Source organism: Poecile atricapillus, chromosome 3 (genome assembly GCF_030490865.1).
Source record: "Poecile atricapillus isolate bPoeAtr1 chromosome 3, bPoeAtr1.hap1, whole genome shotgun sequence".
Taxonomy (NCBI): Eukaryota; Metazoa; Chordata; class Aves; order Passeriformes; family Paridae; genus Poecile; species Poecile atricapillus.
This window is the reverse complement of record NC_081251.1, coordinates 52,668,622-52,684,788: the sequence shown is the minus strand read 5'-3', so window position 1 is coordinate 52,684,788 and position 16,167 is coordinate 52,668,622. Positions and strand designations below refer to the sequence as shown.

Below are 16,167 nucleotides of genomic sequence, written 5' to 3'. Positions count from 1 at the left end.
GGGTGGGAAACACTAATTCCTAAAAGAAAAAAAAAAAGTCAAATATTTGTATTACTCTAGTTGCTAGGCATCCTAATGGCATACCTTCCTGACTCCACTGAGCTATGTTCTATACACACAGAACTTGTCAAATACATTATTCAAGTGTAGACAGAAAAATGAATGAAAAGTGATGGAAAATCTCAAGAAAGGTCCAAAAATAAGAAAGTAAAAACATTTTAAAACATTACCAGAGCCTTCAACAATTTCAAGTAAAGCTTGTAAAATGTTAGAGGCTTAAGGTATGGACTGGACTCCTTACTTCATTAATAGCCATGTAATTAGAACACTGGAAAATTCTGATGTTTGGTACCAAAATTATTAAAAACTTAAATCACTGAGCTAGTGACTGAATATGCAGGAACAGAGCGTATGGGAAGGGCTGAGCTAGCCTTTAATCGGAATAACTTCTTTTCAGACACAAAGAACAGTTCCTGAGCTAATTCAAGAATTTGTTTACTTACATTTGACAAACTCAGAGCTGAAATAAAGCATGAGTAATGTCTTTCCTTCTGCCTGTGAATATGAAGTCACAAGTATCGTGTAGTTACAAGATCTTATAGAAAAAAATGACCTTTTCATCATCATGAGACTGTATCTTCTTTTGGTTATCAATGCATTATTTTTAAAGATCAAATTTCAAAACAAATACTTTTTCTACTTGCGTATCTGTCACATTTAAATTGTTACTATTTTCTTATCTTTGTCCACTAAAACTAACAAACAACAAGAGGTGAACAAGGCTTGCAAATGTTGCCATCAGGAAGAGTACACAGAGCAGCAATCACAGGCAAAATAGTAGGTTATGGATTATTTGCTTCAATAATTTTTATCTGCATTGTACAAAACAATTACAAAATGCTCAGTTTTACATGTCAGAATTTAAAACTACTTTATATCCAATTCCAGTTTGACAAACATCATTTGTAATAGTTCAAAGGATTATGAGGCTCTTAATCATGGAGAGAATCGTGACACACCAAGAAATGTCACTGAGACTAAGGATGCTTGCTGCACGCACTACACTGTCCTACATCTGTTAGCTCCGACACAGAGAGCAAATGTAACACCTGCTTCAGAGCTGAATAAAATCTTGGGTCATTAGCCCATGTGGTGATCTCAGCAGTAGGTTATGACAGCCAGTTTGCTGTTACCCAAAGCTAGTTTTATGGGTAACTTAACAAAAAGAAATTGAAATAGAACCTTTTTACAACTGCACTCAAATTAATGGGAAAACAATTTCTCTACTGGATAGTCCAGCATGAAGATGTAGACAATTGTGGTTGTATAACAACTGTATTTGCAGGTGTCTCAGAGAGGTTGCCTTCTTTGTGATATAGAGAACTACGTTTTTCTGCAAAATAACAAAGTATTCCAGGAAACATGAGGGAATACTTTTTCCTTGCCTGACTTTGGGTTTAGTTACAGGCTTTAGGGTAATATATTCAAACCCCCATATATCCTTAGAGAATTCTTTGCCACATAAAAAATTAATAGATTAGTTTTATAAAACAGATTTAATCACCAACATATGAGAAATACTAAATTTTTACCTTTTAAGTCTAAATATCATAATAGTTTAAGCAGAGACAATAAAAATGTCTGCTTCAAATCAAAACAGCAGTATCTATGTAGACATAAGTTCTAATCAAAGTCTGCATTTGTATTTAAAGAGTCTTATCAAGCACATAGAGACAACTTCTTACAAGTCAGACCGACTAAAATATGAAGTTACTAATGAAGGTTAGATCACAGAATTGTATGCTGTCTTCTGTGAGGCTCAGAGCCATGCTTACATGTAGTGAACCTTGTGCTATGCTTGTGACAGTGGTAAACATCAGTCAGATCTGAAAACATCCTGCTTTCAGAATCCCATCTGAAATGCTGGTTACCATGCAAGAAATATTAATTTGCTTGAATAGCTTCACTACATCTTGTGTCTTGTTACAGATCCATGAAGTACCTAGCAATTGATTTTGAACACAATTCATCAACTGAATCCAGGTGGTATTCCAGTGGTGTCTTGAGTACACTTAAGTACACTTTTCCTTCCTATATAATTCACCACTGACTCCAGTTATAACCAACCATTCTGCTTTCAACAATTCAGCCAAACAATTGTAATGAGAATGAAATCTCTAAGTCTGCTGGGATGGAAGAATAAGAACAATTGCAGTTGACGGTACTGGTCACAGGACAGTTTCTCCAAAAAACATGCTGGCTAAAGAAGGGAGAGAAATGTCAGACATCACTTCTGCTCCCAGGTTTCTCCCTGTGATTACTATTACTCTTACATAACATTACCTTTACATAACAGCTGGTTTATGAAGAAAAGTATGTTCAAATTTATGGTGCCATAAAAGCTTTTCCCCTATTTTTACTGCAGAGCAGTTTGTGACTGTATGCACTTGCTTCTCGACAGAAATCATAACAGCATGGCAGCCTGCCATGTGGCGATCTTTCTACACATTCCACCTAGCCAGATTTTAGATACAACCCAAAAAAACCTTCACTCCACATAGCTACAAAATCACATTTATTAAAGTATTTCTTCTCCATAGCAATAAAATAAAAAGTCATACAAAACCCCCACATATCTAGCAACTCCACACCAGTCTCCCACAGATAGCCAAGATAACATTCCTTTAATTTCCACTACTCCGCTAACTTGCAGAGGCGCTTTTCTACAGGAAATTCAACCTTTGCTTCTTACTACATGTTACTAAAATGTAGAGGCTATGCTTTTAATGGCATCTCTGCTACCATCTCTTCTGCTGACTTTCAGAACAGAACCAAAACCCAGGCTTGTGCAGTAACACCTGTTGATCATAATGCTTCTCTCATGCCTGATAAACTATTTACATATTTATATTTACTGGGACCTTCCTGAGCCTGGGCTTGATCCCCAACTGGAATTCAACATTTTTGGGTTTTAAATTTGATCATAAGTGATTAAGACTAGTAAGCTTGTGCTCAACACATAAAACACAAAAAAAAGAAATCAAATATCGTGACAAAGTAGAATCTGATGGACAGTCCGTAAAAGAATGATATGAAAAGGCCAGCAAGCAATTATTATTTACTCAATTTCATGATAACAAAAGTAGCCAATGAAATTATTAGGAATCAATAAAGAAACAACAGGACTTTCTCTACATGACATAGTGAAATCCTAGAGCCTCTACCACAAATGTTGTGGAAGCCAAAATTTAAAAACTGTAAAAACCAGTGAAGGATCCATCCACTGAGGGTTATAAAGCAAAGGTTCAGATACAAACCTTACTGAGAAAGCATCTAAAGCAATGATTACTGGAAACAAACAGGGAGTGAGATCTTATTTCTAACTGACCATTTCTGGGGACAGACTCACTAGACAGACCTTTCTACAAGCCAAATTAACAGCCACAGATCAATTCTGCTGAATTCTGTTTTGCAAAGATAGATGACCCTAGTAAACTTCCAGCACTGAAAGTGGCAGAATCCACAAGTAAACTGTATCACAGTTTGTAATTATACCTTCTTCTAAAGGCCAGGAGGTACGATCTTACAGCAACATAATGCATTTCTAAAAACAGATGTGAAAATCCACACGTGCACTTGTGTGGAAAGAAGTACAAAAACCTAGACTGGCTCATACATGCAAGTCATAGTCCAAATCTACTGCAATGGAAGAAGAGCTGTGAGCTTAATTCCCAAATTCAAATCTGATGCAAATTTCTAAAGATTGTAATTTTTAATTTTCACATGTGAGTTCTGTTAGATCTCTGGAGTATTTTGGTAGTTATTCATGAAGTTCAATAAAGATCAATATTCAAATCTAGAGCTGTAGCGATGACAGATTTAGGGTCATAAGTACTGACGAAGAATTCTTTGAATTATTGGCAACTTGAGTGTTAACAAGCTATTGTAAAAATGTGGGCAATTACTACAGGTGCTGACAGTGTCAGATACCTCTGTCTCTATTCAGATGAGGCCCATTCTTGTGAGAAATCACATTATATGACAGAGGGAGTTTTGGAGAGAAATTTGTAACAAAAAAACCTTAAGAGAAATATAATCTGAGGCTTTGAGCTTTGCTCATCTTTCTTGGTTTATTAATCAATGCAAACCACAAGTACACTTGCAAACAGATGAAAATAAAAATATCTGATACCTTCTCTATGCATGACCTTGTAAATATGAGCACATATATGCCATAGAGCTTTAATATCCAAGGCCAGACTGAACAGGTCTCTGGGCAACCTGATTTAGTTGAAGATGCCCCTGCTCACTGCAGGCGGCCTTTAAAGGTCCCTCTCAGCCCAAACTATTCTATGATTCTAATAAGGTTACCCATGATTCTGCATGTGAGCAGCACTGACCTGGTAATGTCTCCGAGTACAATCTGTTGCTACAGCAGAGACTAATTACACCAAATATAACAAGATCTATTTAAAAACAGCTTACATTGTTTGCCATTGTGGCTATTACTAAAAGCCCTTCTGAAATCTTACTAAGTGCTTTGAAACAGTTCTTGAAGTTTAAGCCTAAATTTATTAATGAATGTTTATATTCATGTGCCCCACTGTCTTTCAACTAGACAAGATCTTCTCATGTGTTCATTCATCTCTACCAAATGTTTCAGAGTAGGTACCTCCAATCATTTTCAATTTTCAGCTCCTTTCTAGTTATTTCTGAATCTTTAAATCACTTCTCTCAAAGCTGGTTACCAAAGCCTTGCAAGCCCCTGAGATCAAACTAATGGGCTTGGATGACATATTGTCACCTGTTTAAAACAAGCATTCCAGGTTTGTGCACCTGCCACAGTGCAGAGTAGCAAGACTGGCATTTTTATTACTGGGTCTATGAGTTTGTATGTCAATTCTTACATTACTCTGGAAACCACCTAGTTTTCTTACAGGAACATGTCTGGCTCAGGAGTAATGTTTTCACCTCAGGCCTGCTTTTTCCCCATATGTTCTATCTCTTGCCTTTACCCCTACAATCGAACTCAAAGCATTTCCTCATCCTAGGGGAACTACAAGTCATCGCCATTTTTTATGCCTTAATTCAAAGTATGAAAAGTTCTGTTTTCCTTGATAGATTCCCAGTTTTTGACAGTTAATACTGTTATACAGTTATACAGAAATACAGTTATTTCCTGTAACATAGGTCACATCACATGCTGTAAATTCACTACAATGAACTTCACATATATGAAAGACATCACATAATGTAATAGTCTACTTTATTATCTTGTGCTTCTGTAGGTTGAGACAGATATCTATCTGGCTCAAAAGCAAATTACTAGTGCCTTTTTGTTTAATAAAAAGACATTTTTGGTATCATACTTTTGTGAGCAAAATTAATGTATACAAGTTGTATTTTGTTTTAAGCTGATTTTATCTGAACTAAAGGTAACAGTTAAAGTAGTGGCCTCCTATTTATATGGGAAAACCTTGAGTTTTTAAACTCAGATCAGGTTCAAATCCAAAGAGCACTTTATTCAAATACTTACACCAAGGTAAATTTAATTAAGGTTCCTCCTCTGAGCCATTTCTCCAATATACCTTCAGAATAGTGAACACAGCCAGTGACATGCATATTGACAGCACTTTTCAATTTGCTTACATATTATTAAAAAAAAAATTAGGAAACAAGCTATCAGATGATGACACAATACTTAATCATACACAGTTCATCTAAAAAGGGAAAATGCCATATACTTAAACATACTTAATAGGCCACCTTCTGAATAACTGAAAAACAAGTTGCCCATCCAATCCTTTAAACCACTAGTTTTAATTTAACTGTAATTGCTCTATCCCCCCCCATCACTTCATTGTGCAGCTCTCCACAAGGAGCATTAATCCACTCACCACAGACAGAACCTCGCACTAATCTCCTTAAATGTGGTCTCTCGGGGAGGTAGCGGTATTTGCATCCAAAGATACTGAGGTTTGATGTGTGATCTCCAAAGAAGCGGAGCTGGCGGTATCTCTCCCCACAACGGTAACAGAAATTAGTGTTACACTGTGAACAGGTCATGTGGTCACACCCTTCGGTCCTCTGGATGTGGATCTGTATGAGCAGAAGGAAAAAAAGAAATATTATTTTTCCCTCCTTCCTAAGCACAGGAAAGTGGCCACTACCAGGGGCAGTTCATGTGCCAGATGAAAGAAGCTGCAAGTAACCCCCTGCTAAATCAGTATTTGCATTAATTAATACTGCAGCTGGCTTAAGACAAGAATGGTTTTCTGAGGGATGTTCCAGAGCATTAAATGTGAGTTCTATTGTTTCCAGATTCCCATTTCCTACCTAATCCTCCTGTTTTGTTTAAATACTCTTCATATCAGACGAGAATACTTGCCCTTACTGAAATTTTGGTTTTATTGCTGAAGTAAATGTGTTAGCACCAAACTTTATCAAAAATAAAAGCAACACAGTGAATATAGTTATGAACTCTGTTTGACCCCTCCACAGATGGGTTTCCTTCTTAGGCCACCTGTGGCTCCACTCCCTTTTCCATCACAAATTGATTTGGCATTTTGTAATAAACACCAGAGAGACACTGCTGTTACAGTGTGTGATTTGAGAAGCATGGATGCTTTTTCATTCTTAAGAAAAAAAGAACCACAAACTATAAAACTGTACGTGGAATAAAAAATCATACCAAGCTTTCATGATACCCACAGTACAGCATCAAACAGGGCTGCCCCAGTTCTACAGCCATCTTTCTACTGATTGCCTGCATAAATAGTTCCTTATCCTGCATTCAAAGACCACATTCCACAGTGGAATGGTAGATAGCCTAATAACTGAGGTTGCAAGTGATGCTCAGGGGTCATCTATTTTAACCCCTAACTCCAAGCTGGGGTAACTCCAGCTAGATCAGATTGCTTCAGGTATCATCCCACTAGATTTAAAAAGTTTCCAAGCATGGGTATGTCACAGCCTCTTTGAGCAATCACCATCCTTCACCATCCTCCCTGGGAATACTTTTTTCCATTACATACAATTTAAGTTTCACCTGTTAAAAATTGCAACAGATAAATCAATGCCTCCTGAAACTCTTATATTTACCTACACATATTTTTTTTGCGGGGAGGTACAGGACATGGCATGATGACTCGGTGACCCTACAAGCCAGAGACACTGAAAGCTCAGCAAGCTCCAGAGAAGCTCATGACTCCTGGGCTATCCAACATTCTTGAGAGGGTCACATGCATTTGTTCTTTGGTATTGATCGGGGTGATCTGGGCTCTCACTTTGCTCACGCCAACATCTACTGAAACTGGCACTATATACATGTAACAGAGTTACAAATGTAACAGTAGTTCCAGATATACCTGCCAGCATCCCTGTGCCACAGTAGTGATCTCAGGATTTGCATTTCTATGCTTTCAAATGCTGCTTTTATACAAAAGAAGGGAAAGACATTCACAAAAGAGAGAACTGTGCTATTAAAAACAATGCTTTCTAGTGGGAAAGTATTCTAGTAGACTTAAAGTTTGTCTGACCAAGCAAACACCCTCCCCTACCCCTGAGAATTCTGTTGTATTACAGGTGTCTGTTTTCCAAAAGCACCTGAATAAACACCATTGCTGACGAGCTTTATAAGCCCCCTGACTTCAAAACTTTCACAGTTAAGCACTGACAGCAGGCAAAGTGGAAAGAGAAATCTACCCAATAAGCATAACTTAAAAAGATATACACTGTTTTTTTTTAAAAAGGGACATTACATTGTTAGTTCAACTTTTTATGTCTCAGGTTACATGTGAAAAAAAATGTTGACCCCCACTTATGGAGCCATTGTTTATTTACTGCAATTTCTCAAATTAACTTGAGCTGAAATGAAGGAATTTTAATAGCAACTTAAAGTGTTTTGACAAATTAACTTCAAAATTTATTTTTAATTAATTTTTCAGGGGACAATCTCACACAGCAACTCTTACAGACTTTTGTAATTTAAAGGGTAATTGTCCTCATCTGCTGATTCTATCTTAAAAACGTAAATGAGGAAACTAGATTTTGTGACTAATGAGAATTAACTGGTTGCTTTATTCTCTTTTTGAATCAAGACTGTTGAAGTCTCCTCTCTCTTCTCTAATGTATGAACCCAATTAAGTTACCATTCATCCTCGTAATTCTGTATAATCCTGGACTCTATAAAAATCCTAGATGCAAACCAAAATTACTACACATTTCAAAAATAAGTTAATTTTTATTGGTAGTAAGAACTTCAAGGACATGCTAGCAATAACCTTTTATGTTCTACCTTTCATATCTTTCAGAAATATCCACCTCATATTAACTGCCTGCCATCCTTCTACCCATGCTTCCAGCTCCAGTTAAGTCATGCATTACTCCTGAGCAGTTTGTCAATCTACTTGTTTCTGCCCTAAATTCTCCAGATATACTGTCCTCTTGAAACATAAAAGAAGTTGATAAGGATTTATTTTCTTACAGACAACTACTGTAACCACATGCACTTCATGTTTGCTTCTTGAAAAAGCAAGCCATAAAAATATTTTAGTCAATACTCATCTGCACATATAACCATCTTCAAATGCTGTAAATCTGGAACAACCGGCTATACTCGCCTATACCTTCTTATTGCAAAAACTTTCCTTTTTTCCAGTGAGTAAAGACTTGATTAAAAAAAACAAAGTAAAAACCCCCACAAACCTTAGATGCAGGGCTGGACTCCCTGTCACATGTTTTGCAGACTGACAATGCCAGGTGAACTTTGTACTATTTGGTCAGGCTGCTTTCAAACCTAAGACATGACATCTCAGCAGATCAACTTCATCTCCGGTTCACATGGGCATGACTCCGTGCCCTCCAGATACTCCACTGACAGAGATGGATTACAAATCTATAGGTTGAGAACGAGATCGCCGATGGCTCAGATATCTATCACAAGTGTTCCTGCTCCACTGACAGCGCCATGGCGCAGCCGGGGGAATGCACGGGGTCGGGAATGCCGCTGGCTATGGGAAGCTGCGGCTCTGCGGGGCCCAGTGCCATGTGGCTGCAGGTTCCCCTGCAGCACGGCAACTGCAAGCCCAGTTTCTGCCCCCATGCATTCAATCAAAGCTACAGGCTTCATCCCTCACCCACGGCTTGTTCAAAACCAAAGATGTACACTCACCTTACAGGGGAAGGTTTAGCTGTTCAGAAACCCAACAATAACTTCCAGAACAACAGGAGTGAAAACTACACATCAAGGGCAAACACATCCAGTTCAGAGTCTTAAGTAGACAACTGAAGTAGCACAGTGGCTATTTCAGACCCTCATTTTACTCCCTCTACATATTACATGCCCTCTCATAGAAATCTCCTAGGAAAATCACTGCCAAGAGTTCTGAGGATAACTGGCTACATCTACTCCACCCCTAAAGAAAACCTGCACAGCTTTATCCCTTTGTATACAAATGAGGACTCTCATCCCTCCAGAGGATGACAATTAATTAATTAATGCAGAGTGCTTCCAAAAACTATGCCTTGAATTATTTGATAATGCTTATATGAATCAGAACAGATAATAAGTACACATTCCTTTGTTTGCATTGACATGCTTGTTCTTAAATTTCTGCTGCTATTCAAAGCCTTCTAAGATGGAGCTGCTATGTGGTGTTTCCTCAGATAGTGCTGCATTTGAAATCTGTGGTAAGGTAACACCAACGTGGAGCATTTCCTTGGTTTGTTGTACTGTAAAAACACTTGTAGAAAGAAAAGCATTTTGTTGTAAACATACCAAGAAATTGTAAAAAATAACCCCTTAAAACTGTACTGAGGAAAGACAAGTAATGTTATAGATTTTGGCAAATGGCATCCAGTAACATGTAGCAAATTTGCACTCATTACCCAGTTTGCTCTAGAACAAGACCAGCACTTTTTGGACAAGTCTTGTTTAGAAAAATGGTCTAAACTGACTCTCAAAATAGTGTATAGTAAATTTGGAAAAGGCTCTATTAAGGAAAAAAAGTCAAAATAAATCTAAGATACAGTTTAAGAAAGTAGCATTTTTTCATATTTTCATATTGACACACAGTCACAACATGAATCTAAAATTAAGCATTTGGACAGTGTGTAACACTTTTATTATCTTATGTAAACACATCTTGGAGAGACCAGGTAAATATAAGCTCTTTCTATTAGATGCACTAAAGCTGTATCCAACTTCAGGAAAAAGTAATCAAGTTTAAGCTTATCTAACAGTCCCCACTATATTCACATTACAAAGGATTATGTTCTTACAAATCACTTACCCAAACCAATATGAAATACTCATATTTGCCTGAGGATCTGCCTCTGTATACACATACCCTGTAAGTGTGTTTAGATTTTCTCACCTGCATGCCCAGACAAGATAATGCATTTGATTTCTCCATGGTACAACTAAAAAGAGTCTGTGTGTGTATGTGTCTGTGTGTATAAATAATTATCTCCAGAAGCTATCTGTAAAATATGGTCACAGTTTACAATGTAATCAGTATCACACTTCAGAAGTTAACAGTAAGTTTACATACTACCTCAGTAAAGAAACTGTACCTCTAACTTAAGTTTCTACCATTAACTTCCATTAATTTCAGCTTTAGTGTAAAAGTGAAATACTAATATCTTTAGGCACAATTTGACTTTCCCACAATCTGTTTGCCAATTTTGGATGCCACAAATTTTCAACCAAAATATGAAAGAGGTTAAAAATAAAGTATGTTTTCACAAGAAACATTGCCTCTGTGGACCTAGGACATGGATAAATCAAATACTGTGTTACTAATTATTTTCTCTGTCACTATTTTATTTAGAAATAGGATTATCATCTGATTCAATATTATTTCATATACAGGTTTTGGAGGGAGGGATGAATGGGAGAGAAAGGCAGAGAAGTATTAGATCTAATCCCTCTGACTTCAAATTGTTACCTGTCAGAATGCTTATCCCCACGTGCCAAACACCTACTAAAGATGAGATGAAGAATACTGCTTAAGATATATATTTTTTTTACTACTCAAAGATGTATTTTTTGAACTAACTGCCACCCAAGTGGTACTTTTGATTACTTGCAGGTTATAGATCTGACTTAAAAATAAACAGTATGTTGAGAGAAACATTTTTGAGATTGTAGACAGAAAACTTTTTTTTACCTCTGAAGAAAAAATGTATCAAGTGAGGGTAACAACACAGTTTAATAAAAGGTTGAATTCCTTCTTCGATATTCAATTACATGTTACATTACCAGGACAGACTTAACAGAGGTCCTTTTTCTGGGCTAGTTTCTTAAGTTTCCATACTGCCTCTTACTATGTAGGAGGTTTTATTTTTCTTTGATTAAGAAAAGAAGCCTCAGGTATTTTTTAAATTAGCAGCCAAGCTCATGCAACTTCATGCTTCAGAATTAGTAACGAGCCCTGTAAGTTTCAAGCATCCAGCCTTTTCTTTTGGATATAGTGAAAAGACTTGAATATTTAAACATGGCATTTTAAAATTTAACTTATTCAGGTTAAGTTCAGGCTAAATGTTAGACTTAGCAGTTTTAGTTCTCTTTCCAGCTTAAGATCTTGCCTTCTTACCACTCCTGTTTTTCCACATTCATATTTTTTTACTTGGTCCACTTTCTTGATTTTTTGGACAATTTATTTCAAGTTACATAATTCCATTGTCATAAACCTGAACCATGTCCTGAACCTGGACACAAATCAAACAATTAAAATAAAAACACATACTTCTTCCCACTCCAAAAAGGAACTAAGTATTTTACTTTAAGACTTCCCAGAAAATGAACATTTTTAGAACTAACTCAAACCTATCAACTCTTACCAAAAAGCAAGCTGCAAAAACTCTGTTATTAGAGTCACACATGTGCAGGAAGAAGGGTAAACAACCAGCTGCTGATTTCAGAGCTTTCCAATTTTCCTCAGTGTTTTGAAGTCTTTCAATTTCAAGCTATGGCATCACAGGCATTTCTTTCTCAAAGACCAAAATACGATACTTAATAAACTGATGAACATTTTCTTATTTGCACAGTGTAAGGCTCAAAGTGTGACATATACTTCGTATGTTTATAAGTAAATCTTCCCATTCAATATCCATTTTCTATGAAACAGTCCAGCTTTGACTTACTACTCTGTTGGTAGCTGTGAAAAAAATAGTAAACAATTTAAGAGCAGCCTTCACTAAGGGCAACTGCAGCAGGGGTGTGCAGGGTTGTTGCCTCTCATATGAGTAATGGGAAATACTTCTCATTTCTTTGAGGGGATCAATGAGATTTTTAGGGTGTTGAGCTGCATTTCAGTGTTGAGTAATGAGAAAGACTTCAGAGAATCATCTAGGTTGGAAAAGACCTCTGAGATCATGAACTTCAACCTTTGATCACCACCTTGCCATCTGACCATATCACTGTGACATCCAGTCATTTCTTGAATACCTCTAGGGCTGGTGACTCCATCACCTCCCTGGCAGCCCATTCCAATGTTTAACAATCCTTGCTGCAAGGAAATTCCTCCTGATGTCCAGCCCGAACCTCCCCTGGTGCAGCTTGGTGCTGTGCCCTCTTGTCCTGTCACTGGTTGCCTGGGAGAAGAGGCCAACCCTCACCTGGCTACAGCCTCCTTTCAGGCAGTTGTAGGAAATGAAAAGTTCCCCCCTGAGCCTCCTTTTCTCCAGGCTAAAAAGGAGACTCAGGGGGGACCTCAGCCACTCCTCGCAGGACTTGTGCTCCAGACCCTTCATCAGCTCTGTTGCCCTCCTCTGGACTCACTCCAGCACCTCAACGTCCTTCTTGAAGTGAAGGGCCCCTAAGTGGACGCAGCACTCAAGGTGTGGCCTGTGAGGTCTCACCTTGAGGTACAGCTTGTGAAGAAGTAACATTCGATCCTACAATTACAGTTTTGCCAAGTCTTGGTTTCCCTTAGTTAACTTGTTGACAGAGTATTTTCAGCCTTACTCAGACATTGAATATACTCCAACTCTCTGGAAAACCTGAGAAAGGGCACTGTATTTCCCTAAAGCTTTACATTTCTTTAAAGCTTTATTATAGGATTAATTCATTCTGTAATTAATTAACTCAAACATTTCTATGATTCTAAGCATACATCAAAGCCCCTTCTTAGTAATTTCCATAATATTTCTTTTACCTGCAGACATTCTGCAGAATCAGTGCAGGAACCAGCAAAAAAATCCAACCTGTTTTTCTCAATGGGTCATTAACAAGAAACTGCACAGCAATTAATTTCCATGAATTTCATTTCCAATGCTGAGCAGAAGCTACAAATTCTCATTTAAAAAAAAAAATAAAAAAATGTATATTTCAACAGTTTGAAGCCACTACCTGCAAGCCAAGGGAGAGCAGCTCACCTTGCATTTTGGACACTTCTGGGCATTCCTCTGCCCGTGTTCGATTTCGTTGGCCCAGTGACGTAACAGCTTGTCCCCCTTCTTGTATTCTTTGCAGTTAACACCTTCATGCCAGGGAGAGTGGCACTTGAAACACCAGACAAATTGGCAAGATGGACACTGGATCTGTATAAATGAGAAAACACCACACATTTGCAAGCTGGGTGCTGATACAACTAGAAAGCCTGTTTTAAAACCACTGCTCTTCAATTAAGAGAGCAGATGCCCAGCAAAGATCTAACATCTTTTGGAGGCTCTGTTTTAAAAATACGAGAGGTTGTGGAAGCTAGCTTGTTCTTTTCGGTTTTAAACAAGAGAAAATACAGAATTGTTAAAGCTGGGAAAGGCCTCAATCAAATGAAGGACAAGTAGCTTGATTTAATCACAGGCACTATTTCCCAAAGTAATTGTGTGCCTCAACTGACAAAAGGCAGAATCCAGAAAGCTTATTTAATTGCCTCCAATACATTTGTGAGAACACCTAAAAATTAGCTGACAGTTTTCAGTGCAGTGGATCTGTCTTTGTCTAGGAATAAACTGCACTGCCAAGGCTATTACAGAAAGTACTTGGTCTTCTGAAGGGCTCTACAGAATTCAGCATGGGTTACAACGTTTATATTAGAAATGGTCCTGGGAAAAGGGGCCATAAGCAAGGCTCTCATCCAAGAGCCACAACTACCAACGGGAAGTCAGGCACCTCCTTTTGCTCTTGATTGCGTCAAGGCAAGCTGAGGCTGTGCCAAACAGCCCACTTGCTACAGACCACGCCTAATGGTAAAACCACAAGCCATATTCAAATTGAGAAAGGATCTATTCTTTCCACTCGCTCAGTTTTAAATCATTGTGTCAAACAGGTACCATCGTCATCACGTCCTCTTCCAGAGCCTCCTTATTTTTTTTTTTTTTATGAAAAGCTAAGGCAGCTGTTGTGTTTGCAGGAGTCATCAACAGGGGCACATTGCAGCTACTTATCTGACAAAAGACAGGCCTCCAATCTGGATCACAACTAAGGAAAGCAAGAACTAGAAGCCACGTTGGACTCAGGCACATCCAGGCTCCTGCAACATGTTCACTTCTGCTGTGTTTGGTAGCAAAACATCTCAGCCTCTCAAGCAACTGCTGAGCCCTGCCCACCGTCTCCAGCTGCAGTCCATGTCTGGCACTGCCCTGGCTTTGTACCCAGCTGATGGATGGGACTGAGGAATTTAACCAGCCAAACCAGGGGTTTTTGGTTATATCTGCATCCAGACTTGGTTCACCACCAAACCACAGAAACATCTGTGCTGACCATGCATGGTGTGGGGGTGCTTCTCAGGAAAATACATCCTCGAGCCCTGAAACACATTTCTCAACTTCTCACTCCCACCAGCTGCTGTGCCCTCCTGTTGAGTCATGATAACTGGTGTTATGCTTCCTTGACTACAATTAAGAGTCCAAAGTAGGTGCTCTGATCTCCCTTACATTTTTTGCTGGGGCTAGCCAAAATTATTTACACATACAATCACTACATCTTGTTTAAAGGGAAACAGCACATTAGGACTGAAACATGTGAATTACAAACATTATTAGTTTTTACCTGAAAACTTGTCCAAGGCCATGATAAAGTATAAAACAAAAGCAATACAAAATAGCAGTCTCAAATTTAATGAGCCAGTGGCCAAGACACTGAATCAATGAAAATATACTAACCTGCATCTCTGCTTCCCAGATGAATTCTCCTAATAAAACCAGTTTAACAGAAAGGAAATTTCCTCCTCTGAGGAACCTAAAGAATGAATATATATGTTGCTACTAACCAAACTAACACAGAGCACTGGTTGTTTCCAATACTTTAAAATACTTCTCCAAAACTTTAAAAACCAGTAGGCACAAGACACTCATCTAACCTATCCTAACTCATATCTCCATATCTTTCTTTTTTTCTTCCCAATTCCCTCCCAGCACTGAATTTATGTCTTTCAACAACACATGTGACAGCATCCTACTGCTGGGAAGACAGATTATAGAGAGCATATTGTAGGGCTCCATATTTGTTATGTTTCAACCAAAGATGCAGCTTGTAGCCACAAGTAAGTGTTCTACAACCTGAAAACTTTTATTAGTTGCAGTATTCAGACATTTGAGATGTTGAAAAGGTGGTTAAAAAGTACGAACCCAAATCAACAGGTCAGGAAGCTGCAAGTTAAAGCTTCTTCCTTAAAAGAAAGGCAACATAATTCAAAACACAAGTTCTGTGGGTTTGTTTTATGATGAATATGTGATCCATTAAGTGCATACTCAATCTTTCTATTGTAGCATGTACATAAGTGAAAGCAATACAGCAGCCACCAGGATACATATTTAAACTTACACACGCACACTGACATCAGGTGTTTCCAAACATATTAATCAGAAAGTACTGAAGTACAGGATGAGGCTATAACCGCAGGAACTCAAAATAACAATTTCTTACCACAAATGGCCCTGAACTAGTGAGAACTCTATGTTTCACTACCAGCTTCCTCTTCCACCTGTCACCCAGACAGCACCTTCCTCAGAACTGAACTTGTAAATAGTTTTGATATTTCAAATGGGCCATTTCACTTCTCTGTGGGTTCAATGCTTCCTGAGCATAACTGAAGCAAGCAAAGAAAACTATGTCCTTTAAGTAGTTATGAACCTTATTTTTCTTGGAACTAGTGGCTGCAAAACAAACTCCTAAAACCATTCAAACTTGGATGCAGTGTGATGCCCCTGTGCTTAAGAAAC

At 38.1% G+C, this 16,167-nt stretch overlaps 1 protein-coding gene across 1 annotated transcript in view; it reads right to left on the bottom strand.

The window, feature by feature from the left end:
* The window catches only part of RNF217 (ring finger protein 217), a 64,725-nt gene that overhangs the window by 12,840 nt on the left and 35,718 nt on the right, over nt 1-16,167 (bottom strand). Inside the window, exons 3-4 of the mRNA XM_058835266.1 lie at nt 13,381-13,545; nt 5,898-6,099 (exon numbers count right to left, since the gene is read on the bottom strand). Coding sequence (XP_058691249.1) covers nt 5,898-6,099; nt 13,381-13,545 — 367 coding nt within the window. The remainder of the gene's footprint in view (nt 1-5,897; nt 6,100-13,380; nt 13,546-16,167) is intronic.